Source organism: Protopterus annectens, chromosome 4.part0, assembly GCF_019279795.1.
Source record: "Protopterus annectens isolate FY-2018-M chromosome 4.part0, PAN1.0, whole genome shotgun sequence".
NCBI lineage: Eukaryota > Metazoa > Chordata > Ceratodontiformes > Protopteridae > Protopterus > Protopterus annectens.
In genome coordinates, this window is record NC_056733.1 from 1,476,487,175 (window position 1) to 1,476,509,933 (window position 22,759).

A 22,759-nucleotide genomic window follows, 5' to 3' on the forward strand; every position below is an offset into this window, starting at 1 on the left:
AATAGAACAGTGAAGAGAAAGTTCTGTATTAAATATCTACATGAGTTATTCAAAGGGTATTTTGTATGCATTTCACTTTTTAGATGGTCACACCAGTGCTGCTGCTTACAACTCCACAGATACCACTACATTGTTTTTTTGTGGAGAAAAACTGTTTCAGGAGGCCATAATAAGGAGCCTGCTAAAACTAAAATCTTTCTGTATGTGACACTTTAACTGTAGGTTATGTATCAGTTTCACCTCCTGAGAACTTTCTTTAAAGCTTGTCTTGAAAAACACTGATGACATATTTTATGAGGTTTTAAGTCAGTTGCTTTGTGATACTGCAGCTGCCACTCATGTCCATCTCTACTCAAGGAGCTTTACAGGTTCACTGTGCAGTCAGAAGTAGGTAGCCAGACCATTCTTTTTCTAAAACATCTAATTTCTGATAAGTCATGTTAGGTACATAATGGGGAACTTCAGTGGGGCTCTGTGCATTCATCTGAGTGACTACATAAAGGACGCGTTAGCAGGTTTTGGTACTTTTATTAATTTCAGGGTTTGTGATACCTTGACAGGAAGGGACCATGTTTCTAAATCGGAGTATGATTAAAGTTTGTGAAATTAGTATTACATCAGTCTTTTGATGTTTGTCAAGATTGCTGTTTCAGCACTCCAGTATGCCTAGACTTGCCACCTCCTGCATGTCTTATGCAGTCACATGTATAGGTAGTGTGTTTAATTATGCTAGAAAATTCTTTAATCCGCGGTGGTACAGCGGTAGCATTATTGCCTCACAGCAAGAGGTTCTCCTGTTCGATTCTTGGCTGGAGTGCCTTCTGTGCGGAGTCTGCATGCCCTCCCCGTGGTCGAGTGGCTTCCGAAAGACTTGTGAATGGGCATGCCTTCGCTGAAGGTTGGGCGTCGGGTTGGCAACTCGACACCATAAAAATCGACTGCCAATCATTATTTGACTGGAGTTCCGCTGTGGCACCCTCTAACCGGGAACAGCCGAAAAGACAAACAACAACTATTGGAACTGTCTTTGGTGTCTTTACTCCAGATTGTTTTAGGTTCAACATGCACATCATGGTATTTGTTGTTTGTGTCAGTACTCTGTCACTAGCATTTTAATGATTACTGCTGCTTTGTATTTTTTTTCTTTAAATACAGTGTAGTACTCTGGGCACTACAATCACTAGGTGTATCTATTTTATTTATTTATTTTACATTTGTTAACTGGGGGTGTCTGACTGAGCCTAAAAAGCCCTGAGGCCCAGGGAGAAAAGCTCCACAAAGAAAAATTACAGACACATTTAGTCATTTAGACATGATCAGTATACACATAAATTACAAGAGACATGTTTTTACAGTGGTATGCGGCACAGAAACAGTTACAGTGGAGAGAACAAACAAAAAAATATTCATTTTAAAAATAAAGGTACATAGGTAGAATACATACATAGTACACAGGTACAGTACATACATTGTAGATTAGCCAGTATTTGTGAGTAAGACTGAAAACTATTATCAAGTGCTCTAGATTTAGTATGTATATGTTATCTGCTTTCACTAGCCTGGTGAGCAATCATGGCACTGCCAACTTTGCTTGAAATGATGCCTGATGAGGTCTTTAAAGGAGGCTTTGGATGATGTGTTTTGAATGCTAGTAGGGACAGAGTTCCATTTTTTTATCACTGAACTACTATATAGTGCATCTCCAAAGCTATTGTAGCTGTTGGTGACTTCTAGTAGTAGTTTGCTTGATGATCTAAGAGGCCTTTTGACTGAGTGATGTTGTACTAGGTTTTCGAGGGTAGGACACTTATTGGGGGAGGTAATAGAATGAGAGAGGCAAAGCTGATTGTGGGTCAGGAGGTTGGGCAGTTCAAGCCAGTCTCAAAGCAGTACAGTGATGAGTTCTATATGAACAATTTGCAGCAAAGTGGGCAATTCTGTTATAGCAGGCTTCCATTTTGCTTAGTTCAGTTTTGTTGAGATTAGTCAGAATGGGAGATTCATAGAGTAGGGTGGATAGAAGTTGGGAGCGAGCAATGGCCGATCTTTTGTTGGTAAGAAATGGTTTGATACGGTAGTGTCCCCAGCTTGGCATGTACTTTTTTAATACTTAAGTTGAGATGGCTATCAAATTTTAGGTGGGAGTCTATGGTTATTCCCAATAGCTTAGCCTGTGCTACTGGAGCAATTGGAGTAGCATTCGTGGAGTAGATAGTGAATTGACTGTTCGTGTTTTTGTTAGAACTGGTTATAATCATAAGCTGAGTTTTCTTTGGATTGAGGATAAGTTGGGTTTTGGTAAGGTAGTTTTTAATGTCAGAGAATGCTAGTTGAGTTGTTTGCAGGAGGGTGGGAATGTTTTATGCAGCACAGATTAAGGTAGTGTCATCTGCATACTGAATTATAGATGCATGCTGTGTGGAGGTATGGAGGTCATTTGTTAAGACTGTGAATAGTAGTGGCCCTAAGATAGAACCTTGTGGGACTCCTATAGTTATGGGCAGCTGAGGAGAGAGAGAATTTTCCCATTTCACAGCTTGGTACCTGTCAGTTAAGTAGCTTTGGAACCAGGTAAGAGTGGAATTTGATAGATGATGTTGGTTTAGTTTGTTTAGCAGGATTTGGTGTGAGACTGTCTCAAATGCTTTGGACATATCCAAAAAAAGAGTTGACACTTGTAGGCCTTCATTTTTGAGACTGTTTACTGTGTCTGTGAAGCAGAGGAGGGCTGTAGTGGTACTATGGGCAGGTCTGAAACCATGCTGAGTAGGTGACAAGATGTTGCTGTCTAGGAGATAGTTTAGCATCTGGTATGGATGCATTTTTCTATGATTTTGGCCAGGGGGTAAAGCCAATGGGTCTGTAGTTCTCAGTGGAGGTCCCGCCTTTATGTATGGGTGTAACATAGGATATTTTCCAGAGTTTGGGCACATAGTTTTCAACAGTTGATCTGTTTATGAGTGGAGACTGGGACAGCAATAGCATCTGCTGTGAGTTTTAAGAAATAGCTGGGGAGTAGGTCGGCTGCTGTTGATGAGGATTTTAGTTTGGAGAGCATGCTTTTGATTGAAGTGGTGGAAACTGTTTTGAGGGTAAAGCTTTATTAGTGTTGTTTGTGTTTTTTATGTTATATTTTTATATTATGTTATTTTTTATAGTGATTTTAATGATTAATGCTTTGTCCTATTTTTCTTTAAATACAGTATCTGGTTTTCTTAATCCTACTTTAACTGGTGGTATTTGATGATCCCAACTGATTAAAGCTTCATCTTTGGTAATTATTTGTTGTTCACTATCTCTGTGTTTTAGTGTTTGCACAATCCTCAATGCAAACGTTTCTGTCTGTAAAGGCATTCAAGAAGTATTTTAATTATGACTATTCAGGGTAGTTCAGACAGTTCCCTGGTCATCATTTATACAAATGGATTGCTTGTACAATCTATCATGCAGGATGGCCATGGAATTATGAACTTTGGCTATGTCCTTAAAATTTATCTTTTTTAGAGATTGCTTAAAGAGAAATTGGATATTTTTGCAGACAGATAAAGTTGAACCATGCTTCTAGACTGTGAGTGGCATTTAAACCAAAATTGGTCTTTGTGTTGTCATCCATGAAAAGAGTAGGATTGCGGGGCCGTTCACTGCTGAGTGACGTGCACAACTGCCAAGGTTGTGGGCTGGGAGTCCGACACAGAATGCTATGTTAAGGCCCAGAATGGGAAAATACTTTATGCATTTTGAACAAAAATTTTGAAAGCATAAAGGTGGCTGTGAAATTTCTTATTGGGTTAAGTCAACCATGGTTCTCCCTTCTGTTAAAAATGGCAAGTTTCAGCTGTTTATTTCTCTTAAGGGAGAATGTTTTTTGACAGTGGGACAGAGTTCTTCACATCTCCCTATGTAGCCTGCATATGATGATTTAACTACTGACATCTTAAGTTCTTGAAAGGGTTTGTTTGTATTTCTAAAAGGCAAATATGTTGCAAAAAGCTATTCTGCCTATCATTGTAAAAAAATTATATTTGTCTAAATTAGAAAGGCTTTCAGACCAATACAGACGGGAGAAATCCCCTGCTTCCTGAGAGTGAATTTAGCTACATTGTTGAGATAAGTGAACTATCGGCCAGATCATGGCCGATCTTATTCGTTAATGCAAGTCCATTGAAGCACTTTTTGGCTATTGTATTGGTGCACTTGATATTTCTGCCTGAGAAAACTATTTATTTTGTCAGTTTATTCATTTGAATGGGTCTCGTAATATTAAGCTTTAGCACACTCCTTGGACTTCAGTAGGATTAAATTGGCTTTGTCTTCCCAGTACACTTTTATAGCCATGCTTATGCTTATTGCATTTATCTGAAGATTTAATAGTCCGTTTTTTGTTTCTGCCTTCAGAATGGAAGGAAGACGAAGGTGTAACACACAGACTTCCAAGAGACAGTTTTGTAGCCTTGTGGTTCAAGACACATTATGAAATCACGTTTAACTTTTTGTTTTGTGTTCTGTTAAACTTGGAGCTCTGGTAAAGGAGTGGACTACTTTTTACTGGTTAACAGGTTGTAGCGGCCTCTGTTGTGATTCTGCTGAGCATCCTCTTCAAGCCCTTTTTTAGGTTCAGAGCTGCTTGTGTAGCTGATACCTATTTGCCAGCCAGTTTTGCATTAGTTTGTTTTATTGTAAACAGGGCTGCCACTGTAAAGCTAGAGGCAGTTATGTTATCATAATCCTTCAGGCAACGGTAAGTAATGGTGCCTCCATCAGTAGTGTAGACTTGTATTCTCTTAGTTATCCATGAAAATTTGGAGAGACTGATATGAAGGAAACTGTAACAGCAGATGTCCATCTGTCTCTCTGTATCCAGCGGCTGAAGGAAGATCTGTTCCTCTGTCTCTACCCCCATGTCTTGCATTAATCATGTTAGTGTAATGTATATTTTGATGTGCTTCTGCTTTTGTTGGAAATTGAATGGTTAAGGTCTGTTGTGCAACTTGAGATGACCCCTAGAAGGTTTTTACATCTATTGATGTCTGAGCAGTGCACAGTTTTATTAGCAAAGAGGGGTGTGTGTGTGTGTATGTGTGTGTATGCATGTGTATATGTGTATGTATATATATATATATATATATGTATATATTAAGAGAGAGTATATACCGACTCATGAAATATTGAATGCTCACATGAGTGATCGTAAACAGTCATTTTAGTGCGATTCTAAAATTATTGAAAAAATGCAAAAGAGAAATTCATTTTTTTTGCACAGGGGAAGGCCCCCTGTGATACTCGCTCCCCCTACTAATTATGTATACTAACTCCAAGATTGCACAATAGCAGACTAACAGCAAATTCCCATACCCCAATGCAGTGTGATTTCATACAAAATGCTATCAGCAAATACTCCATTTGAAGTGTGTGTTTGTGTGATCTTGCCAGTGCACATAAAATTCTGATGACAGCTTTTTTGCATCTTCATTGGCTTCAATAACAGTAGCTGAATCCACTGTTAATGGCAGGTGTCCCAACAAGACTGCACTTTCTGCACTACTTCCTATACTGTGTTATTTTTGTTGTATCATTTTTTTCTGGCTGCTGCACATTTCCAAAGTGCTCAGGGCAGAAGCCCTTTCTTAATGCAAAATGTGCTCAAGTGCAACATATTTTATGGATATCAGAATCAGTAGAAGGGGGGGGTCCAAATATTTCTCATTTAGACTTGAGTGTGTTACTAGCTCTTTAAAATGCTGTCTCTTTTATTACTGGATGGGGTTGAGCATAAAACGATTCTGAATGAATTTCTTTGCAGGTCATTTGTAACTGTGCACACAGCTGTGCTTGTGTTTTTGAGATTAGGGAGCATGTGTGCACAGTTAATGAGCTGTATGACTGGATACCTAAGTGAGCTTCATCTTTCTTTTGAAGTACTGTACAAGATTTTCTCTGTAAATGTAAATTTCTAGGAAGAGACTAAAGGGCTTTCTCCAGCTTCTGAGAAGCTCACTGTGTTCGTCAGAAATGTAAATTTTTAAATGCTTTCATGATGTCTGTGGACCTGTAAATATGGCTAAGAATGTTGTTTTTAGCATCTTTTCAAAGCAGTAACAGTGACTAGAGGAAAATTTGTCGTGGGGGAGTAATGAAGCAGAAATGGTGAATTGATTTGATGCGAACAGTGAGCAGTTAGCAAGGGTATAGTTTAAAACGGAGTTTCTGCATCCACTGCTTTCTTCTGTAACCACCATGTTAACCTGCTTCCATGTGGTATTCCGTGTGGTATTCCGTGCTTTACTGAAGATGCTTCTTAAACTTCACCTGCCATTTCTATAACAAGATCTCCATAGTAACTTTTGTTTCATTAAAGGGAGCACACATGCCCTTTAAAGGGAGAAATCAAGTTTTTTTTTTTTTTTTTTTTTTTTTTTTTTTTTTTTTTTTATGTCATCTAATAGATGCATTTCTGTTGAAGCTAGGTGCTGAAAAGGAGTGCGCTTGCTCAGATAGGAGTGGGAGCATTGTTTAACGTTTAACAAAAAGAAAAAAATTCCTCTGCAGTTCTCTGCCTTCAGATTGTACATTCTTCTAAGGACTGCATTTGTGAAATAGAGCTTTGTCCAAATGGTGTGTGGGCCCACATTTTGCTAATTTTGATACTAAGTATTCTTTTAGTCAGGCTTTTCTACCCGCTGTGCCCCCCAAGCCATTGACATGCAATGCTTAGCCCTAATACAGCATGACCGTTTCAGAAGGCATATAGCATTGTCTTACTTGATTCTTGGTCAGGCAGCTTTAATGTGACCATAATTTTTTTTCTAAATGAATTTGTTGTTACTGACTGACTTTTCCTCCTTCCTGCAGGGTACAACCTATCAGAAGACAGACGCGGTGCTGGAAATGAAACAGCTCAATCGGGAGCAGTTCTGGGAACAGGCCAAGGTAAAGGGATATAATGCTGAAAGTGTTTCTGGCTCCCCGCCAGATTTCTGTGCCCTGCTAGTGTCATTTATTTTATTGTGTGTGTCAAGATTTCCCTTTAGTTTCCACGCAATTTGTCCTGCACTGTTTGCCTTATGAGACGTTTTTCACTGTTATTTACTGATTGAAATATTTTTTTTCTGTATTGCTTTGCTGTCTTCATGCCTCCGCTTTAAGTTTACTTTTGTTTATCTGATTTTGCTATTGGATGGAACTGCTTGATCCTATATGCACTTTTTACAGCTGTCTCTGAGCAGAAGCTTTTGCAAGTCTGTTATGTAGGCTGAAATATTTATGCTTCAGTTGCAAATGATTACACTTTAGTATATAAGGGGGAAAGTCTTGAAAAACCTACTGCTGATGTCAGGCCATTAGAAATTAAACCATAGAAAAAAACTTGATAGAAAATTGTTTGATGGTTATTCAATTATATTTTCATGTTTAAAGTGGTGTAATGATGTTAGTTAGGTATTAAACAAAGGAGGATCATGGTACAGGCTAATTAAAGTGCTGGGATTTGACAAAGAAAACCAAGCAAAAACCTTCAAATATGAAGCAGACTGCTGTTTGTGTGTGTGTGTGTGTGTGTGTGTGTGTGTGTGTGTGTGTGTGTGTGTGTGTGTGTGATTTTTTGTTATGCCACCTAAGCTTGCTGTATTTTTCTCACCGCCTAGAAGAAAGGTGTTTCTAGGACATGTTTCATATAGGTGTTAAACTTGAATGATAGAGTTGTAACTAAAGCCTTTTATACTGTTTGAAGTGTTGGCTTTTTGCCTTCTCTCCTGTTTGAAATGTGGACTCTACAAGTGCCATTCTAACCACTTGTAAAGTTTATTTAACTGTTTTACAGTGTATAATTTGTATTCTTTTTCATCTGGTACTGAGGTATCTTTTTCCATTTGTTAGCGAATTAATTTGTTTGCTGTATTTCTGTTCATACTATATGATGTAGTAGTGACAAAAAATTGTTGCAGTGCCTTCCTCTTTATGTATTTTATTTATCTGCCTCTGGCCTGTCCTGTGGCTGAAACAATTTACTGGAACATTTCACTTACCTGAAAAGAAGTATTTAGGAATGGTGAAGCTAGAGCATTTCTGCTGTACATTTTGTAGAAGTCTGTTGGTGGGAACTGGAATGTTCTAATGGTGTCTTTATCAGTTGTGTGTGTGTGTGTGTGTGTGTGTGTGTGTGTGTGTGTGTGTGTGTGTCCCTCTCTGTGCATTGGGGGAGGGGGCACACCTGCAGTATTCCCAGTATGCCTTCACTGGAAGTTTGTAGGAGTGGTACCAGTCTTGAAATGTTCCCATTGAACTTTAGAGTACTGGTGTGGGTGTAAGCTTGAAATATGGAGGGGGGGGGGGCAGCTCCTACATCTGTTATGTTACAATTTAGAAACGTGTGGCATATTTATAACATCAGTACAGTACTAGTTCCATTCTACTCTGAGAAACCACTTGAAGATATGCCATTGGGTTTGAGAAGACACTGTTAGCAAATGTTCACATGAACAACCCGTGGCTTGTAAGACCTAATAGTATCCTAACAAGCTTTGGTATGAACTAATTATTTCTATATGAATTAATAAAAAAGCATGATAGAAGGAAATTAACAATTCATCACTATAAACATAACAAACGTGCAGTTTCTGCTAATTGAAATGGAATTGTACTTTTAACATAACAGCGTTACAAGTGAAATTGCTCATTGTGAATGTCTGTGTCCCCCTGCTACTTATGGTTTTATACCGACAGCACCCATACTGTTTGATATGAGTGGCTGAATATTTTGCGCTTTTAATCTATGAAGCAGACCTGTTGAGTAGTTTCAGATTAGAAACACGTCTTATGATAAGAATTTTAGACATTCTGTATACCTTAGGGTAACTCTGGTGAGGAATCTTTGTCGTTTCTCAAGGTGGAAAATATTTTTGGCTAGGTACATATCACAGAAAGAATTATATTCTCTTATGGGCTGAGTAGGAAGAAATGGGGTGGAAGCAGTAACTTTTTGCAAACTTCCTTATACTAGCTGAAACATACTGGTCAAAACAGTGTTGATTGTCAGCAAAAGTGTGTAGGTCTTTAGTAATGATATCAACTTTGAGGGGGTGTCATTTATATGGGTGGGGGATTCTTGTTTTTTTGCCCCCTCCACCGTCCTTTATGGTACTGGCCTGGTACTTGTCTGCACTGGGTCAACCAGCTGTCTTCCTTGCCCCCCTCCACCACCTCTGACTTAATCTGGTTTAGCTGTGGTCAGTCATAGAACTAGACATCTGAGGGTGCCTACCAATATGCCTTTTCCACCCCCCACCAGGGATTAACACAGTAAACACCTACAGGTATACCCAACCACCCTGAGATGGTTAACTCCTACTCCTCCCTGCCATTTCTGTCAATCACCTGAGCCATTCATTGAAACCGGGTCGTCTTAGTCATAGTCAGGGCTTCATTCATCTACGTTACCAGAGTGGCAGGGGTTGATTCTTGCAGCTAAAACAGCACAATATTGTAGGTTTTGTTTGCTTAGCATGCTGAGCTTGTGCCCTTGGTCTTGACACCAAGTGCTAACACAGTCTAGTCTTTTTTTGTAGAATGTTGGTATTACTTGCAGAATTTATGTCCTCTCCAAAAGTGCGGTTATCAGCTAACATTAACTGTAGACCCTTGACATCATCTTGAACATCGGAGTAGTGTGCATTGAAGAGGAGAGGATCCAGTATGGAACTTTGTAAGATAACGGTGGTGACCAGCCTTTCTGAGGAGTATGCTACTAACACTCACTGTGTAGCTTCTATCTGTGGGCCATTTAGCTAGTCAGGTTACACAGCCCTTAATATTTAAGTGTGTCAGTTTATCAGTTATACAACTTTGTGGGATAGTATTAAAGGCCTTGTATAAGTCCAGGTAAGCAGTATGCATGGAATAGACCCCATCCCCCCTTTCACTGTATTATATCTATCTTCTGCTGTGAAATGTATTATTTTGTTGAGCTTGGTTAATTGACTAGGCTGTAGTGGCCCATTGTCAGCTGCAACCTAATTACAAAATCAAATAAGCAATGCATAAAGTGTAATTATTATTGTAAACAAACATAATGCTATTAATAACATAGAATGCACCTACAGTGAGGTAAACCCCAAGAGGGTGTCTTGTGAGTTGACATCCCAAGTAATCTTAGAGTATAACTAGCTGATAGAAGTACTGTGTGGGTTTGGGAGTTAAGTCCATCATATAATTAGAAAAGATAAGAAATTAAACAGTACACATGAGTAATTAGGAGGTTTTGTAACTCCAGAGGTTAAGTATGCTGAGCCTTAGCAGTGAGATGCTGCTTCAATAGGTATTGATCCAGATTAATCACCAGTTGGATATGCATTAGCAAATTCTAGGCCTTGTTCCAGATTAACCATCAGCTGAATTTACATTAGCTAATTCTAGGCCTTGTTCCAGATTAACCACCGGTTTAATTTACATTAGCTAATTCTAGACCTTGTTCCAGAGTGACCATCAGTTGAATTTACATTAGCAAATTCTAGGCCTTGTTCTATATTTACCACCAGTTGGATATGCATTAGCAAATTCTAGGCCTTGTTCCAGAGTAACCACCAGTTGAATTTACATTAGCTAATTTTAGGCCTTGTTCCAGATTAAACACCAGCTGAATTTACATTAGCAAATTCTAGGCCTTGTTCCAGAGTAACCACCAGTTGAATTTACATTAGCTAACTCTAGGCATTGGTACAGATTAACCATCAGCTGAATTTACATTAGCTAACTCTAGGTATTGGTCCAGTTTAACCACTAGCTGAATTTACATTAGCTAACTGTAGGCATTGGTCCAGATTAATTGCCAGTAGGATGTGCAAATTAGCAAGTTGTACACATTGGTCCAGATTAATCACCAATCTGTTTTTGGACACTCCTACTGGGCACATCTCATTTGTTCACTCAGCTGAGTACAGTGAGATCATATTTTGATTTCAGACACTCCTACCAGTCCCATTTTGTCTGCTGTGTACAGGGAGCACTTTGAAAGGACATTTTAATATGCTATGTTCCCTCTCTCTCTCTCCACAAAAAAAAAAAAATTACTAAATAGTTTTGAGCTGCTCTTACATTAATACCTTAATTTGCTGTTCTGTGGGCTTTTAAGTGTTCAAGTGCTCTTATTTGATTTTTCATAAACTTTTTTTGTCATTTTTAACTTATCTGCATTTATTTAAACTATATTTATCTTAATTTTGCTACACACTCGTGTGCTAGCTTGTACTGCATTTAAAGTGTTTTTGCTACTGTCATTAGCTCATTCTTTCTAATACAGAGAGAACTTTGTGAGAATGCCAACCCACTTAACTGGGGGGGGGGGTGTGTATATATATATATATATATATATATATATATATATATATATATATATATATATATATATATATATATATATATAAATTCCAAGCTTGTTTTCTGCCTTTCCTGTAAGTAGTCTAATCCAGATACAGATTTGCTGTATCCAGGACTGTTTGTAAGCTTCTGTGCCCCAAGCCTTTCTGTGTTGGAGGGAAGCCTTCTAGCTTATCAGTGGGAGTGGTAAGCACTAGGTAGCCTATCTATCACAAGAGTTGTTTCTGGCTTAGAAATTGTAGTTTATTGGCCATTTGGGCAGTTCTTCCATCTCTTTCAACTTTCTGGTTTAAAAGCCTGCATTTGCGCTTGCTTCCCACCTTCCCTGTAACTAGTTTAGTCCAGATACAGATTTGCTGTATCCAGGACTGTTTGTAAGCTTCTGTGCCCCCAAACCTTTTGGTGCTGGAGGGAAGCCTTCAAGCTTATCAGTGGGAGTGGTAAGCACTAGGTGGTAGCCTATCTACAACAAGATACATATTCTTAGTTTTAGCACTTGAATTTGCGTATCCGTGTTCAGAACTTGTTGTAAGCACTAAAACTATAAATTACTACAGCACTCACCCTTCCTCATTACCTAGAGGAAAACAGTTTTGGTACTTACTTTCCTCACTTGCTTAGAGAAAAACAGCTCTTGTACTCACTTTCCTCACTTGTCTAGAGGAAAATATTTTTTTATTCAGGCATGTCCAATGGTCAGCTCCCAGTGTTCTGTCATGTCTATCTAATGAATCTGGGCATCTTGGGGCAATGTAGCAATTGCCTCATGTACACAGACAACCCTCTCCTCCTACCACCCAACATTACAGTCTGTGAGAGATGCACTTATCTAGCCAAACTGGAGGTAAAGCTCTCTCCAACCAAGACTGAACTTGATAGTCAAGAGGAGAAGGTAAACACTTGCACCACACCACACTCATCACATAGTCCCACTAAATCTACATCACCAAAATCCACACATAGAAACACAAAAACATTCGCGGAGGCTCTCAATAATAATCTGCTCAAGCAGCAGAGACCTCCAAAGCAGAAACGCAAGCAACCTCCCACCACCAACACAACCCAAATGACACATAGCCCACAGACTCAGTGTGCCACTCAACCACAGCCCATAAGGCAAAACAACATACCCAACACACTAGTCATAGGTGACTCTATAGTCAGGCACACTGATGTCCCACTCACCAGGCTAAACAAGGAGAAGGTCACTGTCAGCTGCCTGTCAGGTGCCAAGTTCTGCCACATAACCCACGCACTCAGGTCACTCCACAAAAAGTACAGATATGACTCTGTGTCCATGTTGGTGTGAACGACCTGAGACATACCTCGCTGGACTACATGAAGAGACATGGAAGAACTCTCCGATCTTGTAGTCCAGACAGGTATGACCCTAGCCGTGTGTAGCATCCTGCCATCATCCAGAATGATACTGCAGTATAAGGACAAAATGATTGACTTCAACAATTGCCGCCCCTATAGTGCCCTTTTTAGGCAAGGTTCAAATGACAAATTCACCACCATAACAGGAACACCCAAGCAAAAACTGAGGGTAATGCTATTCAGTGCTAGAAGTCTAAATCTTTTTGGCCATCTAACCTGGACTGGAACACCAAAGGCGGAGGTGTGTCCTTATTCATTAAGGATATCCACACCTCCAGGCTAAGTTGCTCAGCATAATGCAGCCGAGGTTATCCAAGTGCAACTAACTCTGGACAAAACTGCAATCCAAATTGTAGCTTGCTACAGATCCCCCACCATGCCCCAGGATTCCCACTCCTATTTTTTTGATATACTGGAAAATATTAGGGTTCAAGCAAACACCCTAATATTGGGCGATTTCAACTACCCCACCATTAACTGGGAAAACTACTCATGTACCAACTCCTTCACTCAGCGCTTTCTGGAATTCATAAATTCCAATGCCCTGGATCAGCTTATCCACACCCCCACCAGGGGCAACAATATCCTAGACCTAGTCATTACCAACATGAGTGACTGGTGTTCCACACCTGAAGTAAACTCCTTGTTGGTCAGATCCGACCATAAGCTAATCCCCCTAGATATCCACATCCCGCCCCCACCCCCCATTAAGGAAACCACGGTAAAAAAATTTCTCCAAAGCCAACTTCATGCTTCTTAAGACAGAAGTGGTGAACTTCGTGACACCCATGCAGATGGACAATACAGTTAGAACTGCTGAATCCTACACAAATGCACTCTATAAGCACTTACACGAGTGCATGGATCGTGCTATCCCAAACAGAACCAAGATGCTATCCTCCAAAAAAAGGAAGCTAATCTGGTGGTCCCCTGCCATAAATAAACTCTACAACAGAAGGAAAAATTGTTGCAAAAGAGAGTAAAATCCCATGAGTGGAGGAGCTCCCTGCTCAGCCTCAGCAAGAAGCTGAGATCCCTTATAAGATCCTCCAAAGCTAGCTATGAAAACAAGATTGCCACCGATTCTAAGGACAACCACAAAGCATTCTATAGCTATGTCAAGAATCTCAATGGCAACACCCAGATCTGCTCTGAGTTGCAGCACAATGGCACAAAAATTACAGAACCAACTGATATTGCCAACATCCTGGCAGATAGGTTCACTGCTAACTTTACCCCCCTCCCTCCCCCTAAAGAGCCCATATCTATACAGGAAGAATGCAGAGTCCCTGTAATCACAACTTCACAGGTAAAAGCAGCACTCTCTAAAGCTAAAAACACAGCATCTATGGGACCGGACAACATGCCAGGCTGCGTTTTATATGAACTTCAGAATAAACTGGCTCCCCACCTAAGCACCATGTTCAGTCATAGCCTGACATCAGGATTTGTGCCCACTGAATGGTGCACAGCAACATTTATCCCTCTCCACAAAGGGGGAGCCACCACTGATCCTGGGAACTATTGCCCTATTAGCCTGACGAGCCTTGTCTGCAAGGCCATGGAATGTATAATCATGGAATTCATAAACAAAGACATTGGTAACCTCCAAACTCTGGACCCTACCCAGTTCAGGTTTGTGAAAGGCTGATCTTGCCTCCTGAACCTGGTCAACTTCTTTGAGGCAGTCATCAAAGCCATAGACGAGGGTAAGGTGGGTTCACACAGCCTATCTTGACCTCACCAAGGCTTTCGACACCATCCCCCATTCTGGAATTATAGCTAAACTCACTAAACTAGGTATAAATCCCTATGTCACAAGATGGGTTGCTAACTGTCTCACTGACAGACCCCACACTGTAAAAGTTGCAGACTCCAAATCTGACTTCAAACCAGTGACAAGTGGAGTACCACAGGGTTCAGCACTGGGACCTCTCCTGTTTGGTATCTACTTCTCTGAAGTACAGGCTAACACAGAAGGCCTCTGGTTAATGAAGTTCGCAGATGACTGCAAACTAGGAGCTATAGTCAAGTCCCCAAATGATGTGGACATCCTACAGAAGGGCCTCACTGAGATAGATTCCTGGTGTCAGAGCCATGGCCTCATGCTCAATGCCAAAAAGTGCATTGTTATCCCCTTTGGTAAAAACTCTGTACTACAACATAAGCGGCAGTCTTCTTAACACCAAATGTGTGATGAGAGACCTTGGGACCCAGGTGGACAGCAGTCTGTCCTTTGATAATCACATTGACACAGTAGTCAGGAAATCCTTCTACATAGCACACCTCATCACAAAAGGGTTCTCATCCAGGAAAAAAGAGGTCATTGTTCCCCTCTACTAGACACTCAGACCCATTATAGAGTACAACACCCCTTTTGGAATGTACCTCACAAGACATCTGAAGCAGCTGGAAAGGCCACAGAAGTACCTCACAAAGAGAATTACTGTCCTCAAACAGATACCCTACACTGATAGTCTTAAAAAAATCCAGCTTTACTCTGTAGCATATCGCCTACTCCGAGGTGATCTCTGCCTAACATATAAAGCTATGTCAAACCCAGAGCTGTTAGACATGCTACACCTAAAGAAATCCCAATCCGTCTGAGCTACACACTCTAGGGACCTAAACCTTGTCACCACAATAAACAGGACTTGCTGGAGGGATAGATTCCTGTCCCAGAGACTTCCCATACTCTGGAACAAGCTACCCATCTGTGTCAAGCAAAGTTCCTCATTAACATTCTTCAAGAAAAATCTTGATGAGTGGATGGGAAATAGGAAATACACCCCAGGGATCACTTCTGTGGCTCTGCTCGACAGGGGCATAGGAAATTAACTTTCTTGGGTTGGCGTAAGCCAGGGAACTTTGTTGGCTAGGCTTACTTAGGCCCTTGGGCCAATAGCCTAATACCTACCTATGAACCTATGTAGAATGCACACTAGAACACTGTAAGCCTTGTTTCAGATTAATCTCCAATGTGATGTACATTAAGAGATGACTGGGAGTTGGTCCAGATTAATCAGTGATAAGATGTGTTAGCAAGCTCTGGCATTGAACTTCCACAGTCACTGATAGGCTGAACATACAATAATTGAGTACCACCTGCAGCAGACCACAGATTCCAACCTGTTCTATCTGTAAAGATTTTGAAGATTTTTTTCATTAGACAAAGCCCCTGCACTCTATAGTCATCTTACAGTTCACTGCAGCTTTGGGGTTAACAGATATTCTCCATTTGAAGTGACTTCTCTCAAGAATGTGCTCAGAACCACAGCATTACTTGTGCAAAACCTCTCTTTGAAGGTGGATCCTGGACAGTCATCTTTCACTGCATAGGCAAACATCAGGTAAAATAGGTCCAACCAAAAGGCTGGTAGCAGGATAAGTAAAATATATGTATATAGATCAATTAAATGCCAGGTTATTATTTGATTAGTTTAGAGACTTGATTTAGATGTTTGCAGTACCTTTGTCTTCTATTGCAGATTGCATATATGCAGATCTACGCTGCTTTACTTAAGGTGGCATGGCCCATAGTATAGTTCTCAGTACCAGGGTCTTCTGATAATTGCCCTACATGTTCTTTCTCTCCAGTTGTGTGGGTCATTGTGACCAGTCGTCATCTAAACTACTGAGTGGTGCTGGTCTTCAAAAGGATAATGTTGTTTTACAGCACTGACCTTTAATTTTAGGCCAATGCATATTTTGTCGAGTTCGAGTTGTGGGAGATCAATAAAATATTTCTTTGAATTTTAGCACAAAAAATGAATTTACTGGCCATGGGTGATGACATAGGCAAGCTCCTCACAAACTCCATGCAGTGGACTTTGAAGATTGTTATATTAAGGAGATGCAGGGAGCAAAGTCATAAACCTTGTAGAAGGATTGTTAAGCTTGATGAAATGGACCATTGATCTACTAGATCTCCATGAACCATACATACGGTGGATATGAAAAGTTTACACACCCCTGTTAAAACACCAGGTTTTTGTGATATAAAAAAATGAGACTACAATAAATCATTTTAAAAATTTTCCCACCTTTAATGTGACCTGTAACCTGTAGAATTCAATTGAAAAACAAACAAATCTGTTAGGGGAAAAAATATAAAAATAAAAAATGTACAATAAACTGTTTGCATAAGTGTGCACACCCTTAAACTAGTACTTTGTTGAAGTACCTTTTGGTTTAATTACAACATTCAGTCTTCTTGGGTACAGAGCTGCCATCAATTAAAGAGACACTGATTAACCCCAAATAAAATTCAACTGTCATAGTAGGATTTTCCTGACATTTACTCAGTTGCTTGCTACAGCAAAAGCCATGGTTCGCAGAGAGCTTACAAAGATTCAAAGAGATCTCATTGTTGAAAGGTGTCAGTCAGGAGAAAGGTACAAAAAATTTCCATAGCATTGGATACACCATGGAACACAGTGAAGACAGTCATCAAAAAGTGTATTAAATATGGGACAACAGTGATGTTGCAGTGAACTGTACGTCTCTCCAAAACTGATGAAAAGACGAGATGAAAACTGGTCAGGGAGGCTGCCAAGAGACCTACAGCAACACTGAAGGAGCTGCAGGAATTTATGGCAAGTACTGGTTGTGTACTACATGTGACAACAATCTCCCGTATTCTCCATATGTCTGGGCTGTGGGGCAGGGTTGCAAGACGGAAGCCTTTTCTTACACAGAAAAACATCCAGGCCCAGCTAAAATTTGCAAAACAATGCATCAAGTCTCCAAAAAGCATGTGGGAAAATGTATTATGGTCTGATGAGACCAAGGTTGAAGTTTTTGGCCACAATTCCAAAAGGTATATTTGGTGCAAAAACAGCACTTCGCATCACCAAAAGAACACCATCCTCACAGTGAAGCATGGTGGTGACAGTATCATGCTTTGGGGTTACTTTTCTTCAGCTGGAACTGGGGCTTTAGTCAAGGTGGAGGGAATAATGAACAGTTCCAAAATACCAGTCACTTTTGGCCCAAAACCTTTAGGCATCTGCTAGAAATCTGAAAATGAAGAGGAATTTCACCTTTCAACATGACAATGACCCCACACATGCATCCAAATCAACACGAATGGCTTCACCAGAAGAAAATTAAAGTTTTGGAATGGCCCAGCCAGAGCCCAGACCTAAATCCAATAGAAAATCTGTGGGGTGACCTGAAGAGGGCTGTGCACAAGAGATACCCTCTCAATCTGACAGATTTGGAACACTTTTGCAAAGAAGAGTGGGCAGATACTGCCAAGTCAAGATGTGCCATGCTGATAGACTCCTACCCAAGAAGACTGAATGCTGTAATTAAATCAAAAGGTGCTTCATTAAAGTATTAGTTTAAGGATGTGCACACTTATGCAACCAGCTTATCGTACATTTTTTTATTTTTTATATTCTTTCCCCTACCAGATTTTTGGTTTTCAATTGAATTATACAGGTTATAGGTCAAATTACATGTGGGAAAAGTTTTGAACTGATTTATTGTGGTCTCATTTTTTTTTATATCACTAAAAGCTGGCATTTTAACAGGGGTGTGTAAACTTTTTATATCCACTGTAAGTGCAGTATTCCACATACAGTAAACGCTCTGTTAACCAGCACCCATGAGGATTGGTAGATGCTGGATAACTGTAGTTTCTGGTTGCTTCAGAGTTACTATTAAAATTAGGCTTGACTAATTTTGTACCCTATACTATTTGTTTTGTTTGACTTGTTCTTAGGTGGGAGAAAGAGGGAATTTATTCCCAGCTTCCTTTTTAAAACTCTAAAAGCATAAGGTATGTTTTTGCGGGGGTGGGGTAGACAAAGTGCAACACATGAAAATGATACTGTATTTCTTCGTTTTTTTTCTGGTTGCTTGAGTTCTGGTTAACTGAGTTTACTGTATTAGACATTGCGCTGTGCTTTCTAAAGTTTACTGAGCAAATGTTTGTTGCATAGAGCTGAGAATGACTTGAGTTTTGAACAAGTCACTAGATTATTTGATTTTTTTTTTCAGGCAGAGTGCCTATAAATCCTAATCTTTTAATGAAAATCTGAAACAACGTTAGACCATTTGTTTTCGTTTTATAATTTTAATGTACTTGAGATTGCGAATACATTTTTGCTTAAGTTCTGTGAATAAAACAGAAATGGTTATGATTTCCTCGTGCAAATCATGTGGGGTAGGAAGCATCACACAGAGGCATGTGAGATCATTTGGCAGGTGTACCTTCAAATCAGAATTAAACCAAACAGCCTTTTAAGTTGCATGCAAAGCATAGTATCATTTAAGAAGTAAGCTTTCCATCAATAAGTACTTGCTAGCTTCATAAATTCTTTGTGTGAAAATATTTTTGTTTCAGAAAGCTAAGTCTGCAAGGTGGATAGGTGATTAAAGACTTATTTTTTTGTGGTGGTATGCTCAGCAGTCCTCATTTTCTTTCGAAATCTAATATTGCCTTGAGCTACTGGTTTTCTGCAACTTTAGTAAACACAAAAGTCATGATCATACTTTTACTTTTATTCCATATAGTGCCTTCTGTGTGGAGTCTGCATGTCTTCCCTGCGGTTGGGTACCGTTCGAAAGACATGCGTGCGTAAATGGGCATGCCGTCATTGAAGGTTGGGCATCGAGCTGGTACCTCGGCGTTTCGTAAAAATCTACTGCCAATTATTAGCGGACCGGAGTTCCGCTGTGGCAATCCCTTACCGGGAAAAAGCCGAAAGACAAAACAAAAAAATTGGGGAAGCTATCTAAAAAAGTTCTAATCCCATAGTGCAGTTTACTTAAGGGTAAACACTGATACACGGTATAGATTATTTTCAAGGAGTAATGGAATTTAAGGAGCAAGTTCTCTTCAAGTAAACAAACTTTTATAGTTTATTTGATTGACCATGTTCATTTGCATTACCCTTTGTATTGTGTTCATCAGCATTTGTGTGTGCCATTTTACATACAATTTTAATGCATTTTTTTTTTGCCTTTAAGATGAGTCGCAGCACTGCATAATGACACTACGTATGTGCAACCTAATGACAAAACATTGGGCATTTATGGAAAATGGGTTGTCAAAATGTCCAAGATTTAAGCAGTAAGATTATATCTGCTTATGTTTGTCTAGGTAAAATACAACTCTGGAAGTTGTCTAAACATTATTGACATTTATTCCTGCTTACTTCTAGCCACCAGCCTACCTCCCCTTTTGGCCAGTTCCACATTTTGTGTTCCTACTTCACTAGAGGAGAGAGCTGACAAAAACTGGTTGTTTTGTGGTTTTCCTTTTTATGACCCTATATATCTAGTATATGTATATCTAGTAAATGCATTCCAGATTTCAACATGCAAAGAGCATTCACAAGAGTGTCACTGACTTCTGCAAGGGACATAACCTCTCAGAACTGAATCCCACCCCTAAAATCTAGTATTGCTACATGGTTTACAGTCTCCATCATGGGACTGTGTGCCTTCGACATGCACCCCCCCCCCCCCCCCCAGCACTCTCCCATGCAAGGAGAGGTGAGCTTGCATAGTCATGTCATTAATGGCTTCAGTGATCACAACTAACTAATGGCTTGGTGCAGGTATTCAACGAATGCATGAAGAACGATGTTGTTGCGCTATAACCATCACTGTACACTTAATGTATATTCACATAAGTATTGCTATGTAATACTCTGCTATGAATTTAAATTAGTCTTAGTTTATATTCTTTTCTTTGTTACATGAAATATTCCAGCTGCTCATTTTTAGCAGAGGCCTGTGAAGAAATGCAACAGATCAAATACGAAATTACAAGTACAGTACTACACTGTTGAATACAAGAGCAAATTAAATACAGTTTGACAATGCTTAACATTCAAAACAGGAAAAACAGATGTAATTATTGATGGATGTAGAATAACGTATCGCACATTTTGTAGTGATTACCATTTTCCAAGAAGGCATAGATACATAACTCACAATATATGTAAATGTGTACAGAGACTGCCATTTTCAGAGGTATAACGTGAAACGAAATGGTGACTAAAGAATGAAGATTGTAGCTGGACAAGGAAAGGGAAAAAACAGTAGAAATGACTATTGACTAGAAGACGAAAGAATGAGATGAGAAGGGTAGAAGAAAAATTAAGGTAAAGAGATTGCAGAGGACAAAATTAGAGTTCTGTCCTACAATACAGTCTGTGAAAAGTTGAGACATTGATTGAGTGCACACCAGCTAAGATTATAGATGACTGTATGAAGCAGGGTAAAAGGTAGCAGAGGAAAGTTTTGAAATTAGGAAGAAAGATCTGTAGAACAGGCTAAGAGGGAGAAGAAAAGGAGAAATGATTTGAATAAAGTGGAAGAAAATGTTGTGGGTGGTTGAAAAAAATGGTGAGTTTTTTCTGCATTCTTTTTGCCAATATGTGTATCTATCTATCTATATATATATATATATATATATATATATATATATATATGTGTGTGTGTGTGTGTGTGTGTGTGTGTATAGCCCCCTACCATGGAGTCATTCTCAGTCAAGACCCCTGGAGCAAATGCTATGCAGGTCACCATGCCATCAGTGTCCTCCCAAACCAATGTCTCTACTGTTCCTCCTGAGACCAAAGGTCCTTTGATTTTGGAGACCTCATCCTTATTACAAAAGGAGAGGAAAGGGTGGAATCCCCAGGATGTTAGTAGAAAAGAAGGTTCCTGGACACCATTGTAAAGTCTCTGTCATCGTTCCACAACCCAAGTTCTTCAACTTTATTTGAATCCACAAAGCAAGAGACAAAAGATTAAACCAGTATTTGCCAACTTGCTTTTGTCTGGATCAGGTGGAGCTTCAGCCCCCTCCATTTTCCAGCTTTCCACCGATTCAGTAGTTGAACTTGATATATTTTTTTTGTCTTTCTTAAAATACAAAAGTTCAGACAAAAATACCGTGGTATACGGGGTTCTTTCTAAAAAGAGAAGAGTAGAACCTCTTCCAAAAGTTTCTGACTCCAGTGATTCAGAAGCATATGAACTGACTTAGGCAGGCCATATCCATTTTTCTGAGGCTTATGAGTCTGATACTGAGAAACCCTCTTTCCTTTGCTTCTTCATCAAAAGATTTCTCCTTTAGAGGCACTCTTCATAGAATGGGGGAAGTTTTTCAAAGGGAGGTTGAGGAATATGCAGAAGCCTAGAACTGATAAAGAACATACAAGGACCTGCTTGAGCCTTGAGTAGTGTTTTTTCTAGGGCCAGATATCCTGTTGGATGTAAAATACACATAATACCACTCTGTTTTGAACACAGCCTGGCAACCAGAGTAAGACCATTTTCTTTTCCTTTTATTATTTATTTATTTTTAACTACAAATTATAGTTCAGAACTCTGAATGTGCAGTAGCACGGGAGGAGTTTCATGCTCACATAAGGAAACTTAAAAAAAGACAAGAGTAATTAAGCCCCAGCCACACAAAAAATCAATAAAATAAAATATTTTTTTTCTTTTTCTACTGGGGAAGCTGTAGCCCAGTAAACAGTACGACAGTGATCACAAAGTCTGAAAGTTAGTGGAAAATAGAAATACTGAGGCTAATAGTCATAAGAATTGTCATGCCCTTTTTAAATTAAGGTTGGTTACCTGGAAAAATATGCAATGGCAGTAAAGGGTGCTTATTAATATCTCTGAGAACTTGGAGGACATTGAGGAGAGTTTAGAAAGAGATACAGATGGTCACAATCATATGGCCACAAGCAAGCTAGTCTTTTGTTTGGAGCTGGTATATGAGGCCACCAGTTAGTGTGTTGTGGGTTATGTATCATGAACCTTAATGGCATGTGGTAACAAAGTTGTAAGTCCACACTTAGAGGCCTAGAAACAAATTGAGCACACCAGAATGACACAGCTTGTAGAGTAAGCTGCAAACCAGAAAGACACAGCTTGTAGAGTGAGCTGCACACTAGAATGACATAACTTGTAGAGTAAGCTGCAAACCAGAACAATGCAGCTTGTAGAGGGAGCTGCACACTAGAATGTCATAGCTTGTACT

At 39.6% G+C, this 22,759-nt stretch overlaps 1 protein-coding gene across 1 annotated transcript in view; it reads left to right on the top strand.

Annotated features, from left to right (window-relative positions):
* The window catches only part of DBN1 (drebrin 1), a 1,456,369-nt gene that overhangs the window by 985,263 nt on the left and 448,347 nt on the right, over positions 1-22,759 (top strand). The window contains 1 exon segment of the mRNA XM_044069321.1: positions 6,850-6,927. Coding sequence (XP_043925256.1) covers positions 6,850-6,927 — 78 coding nt within the window.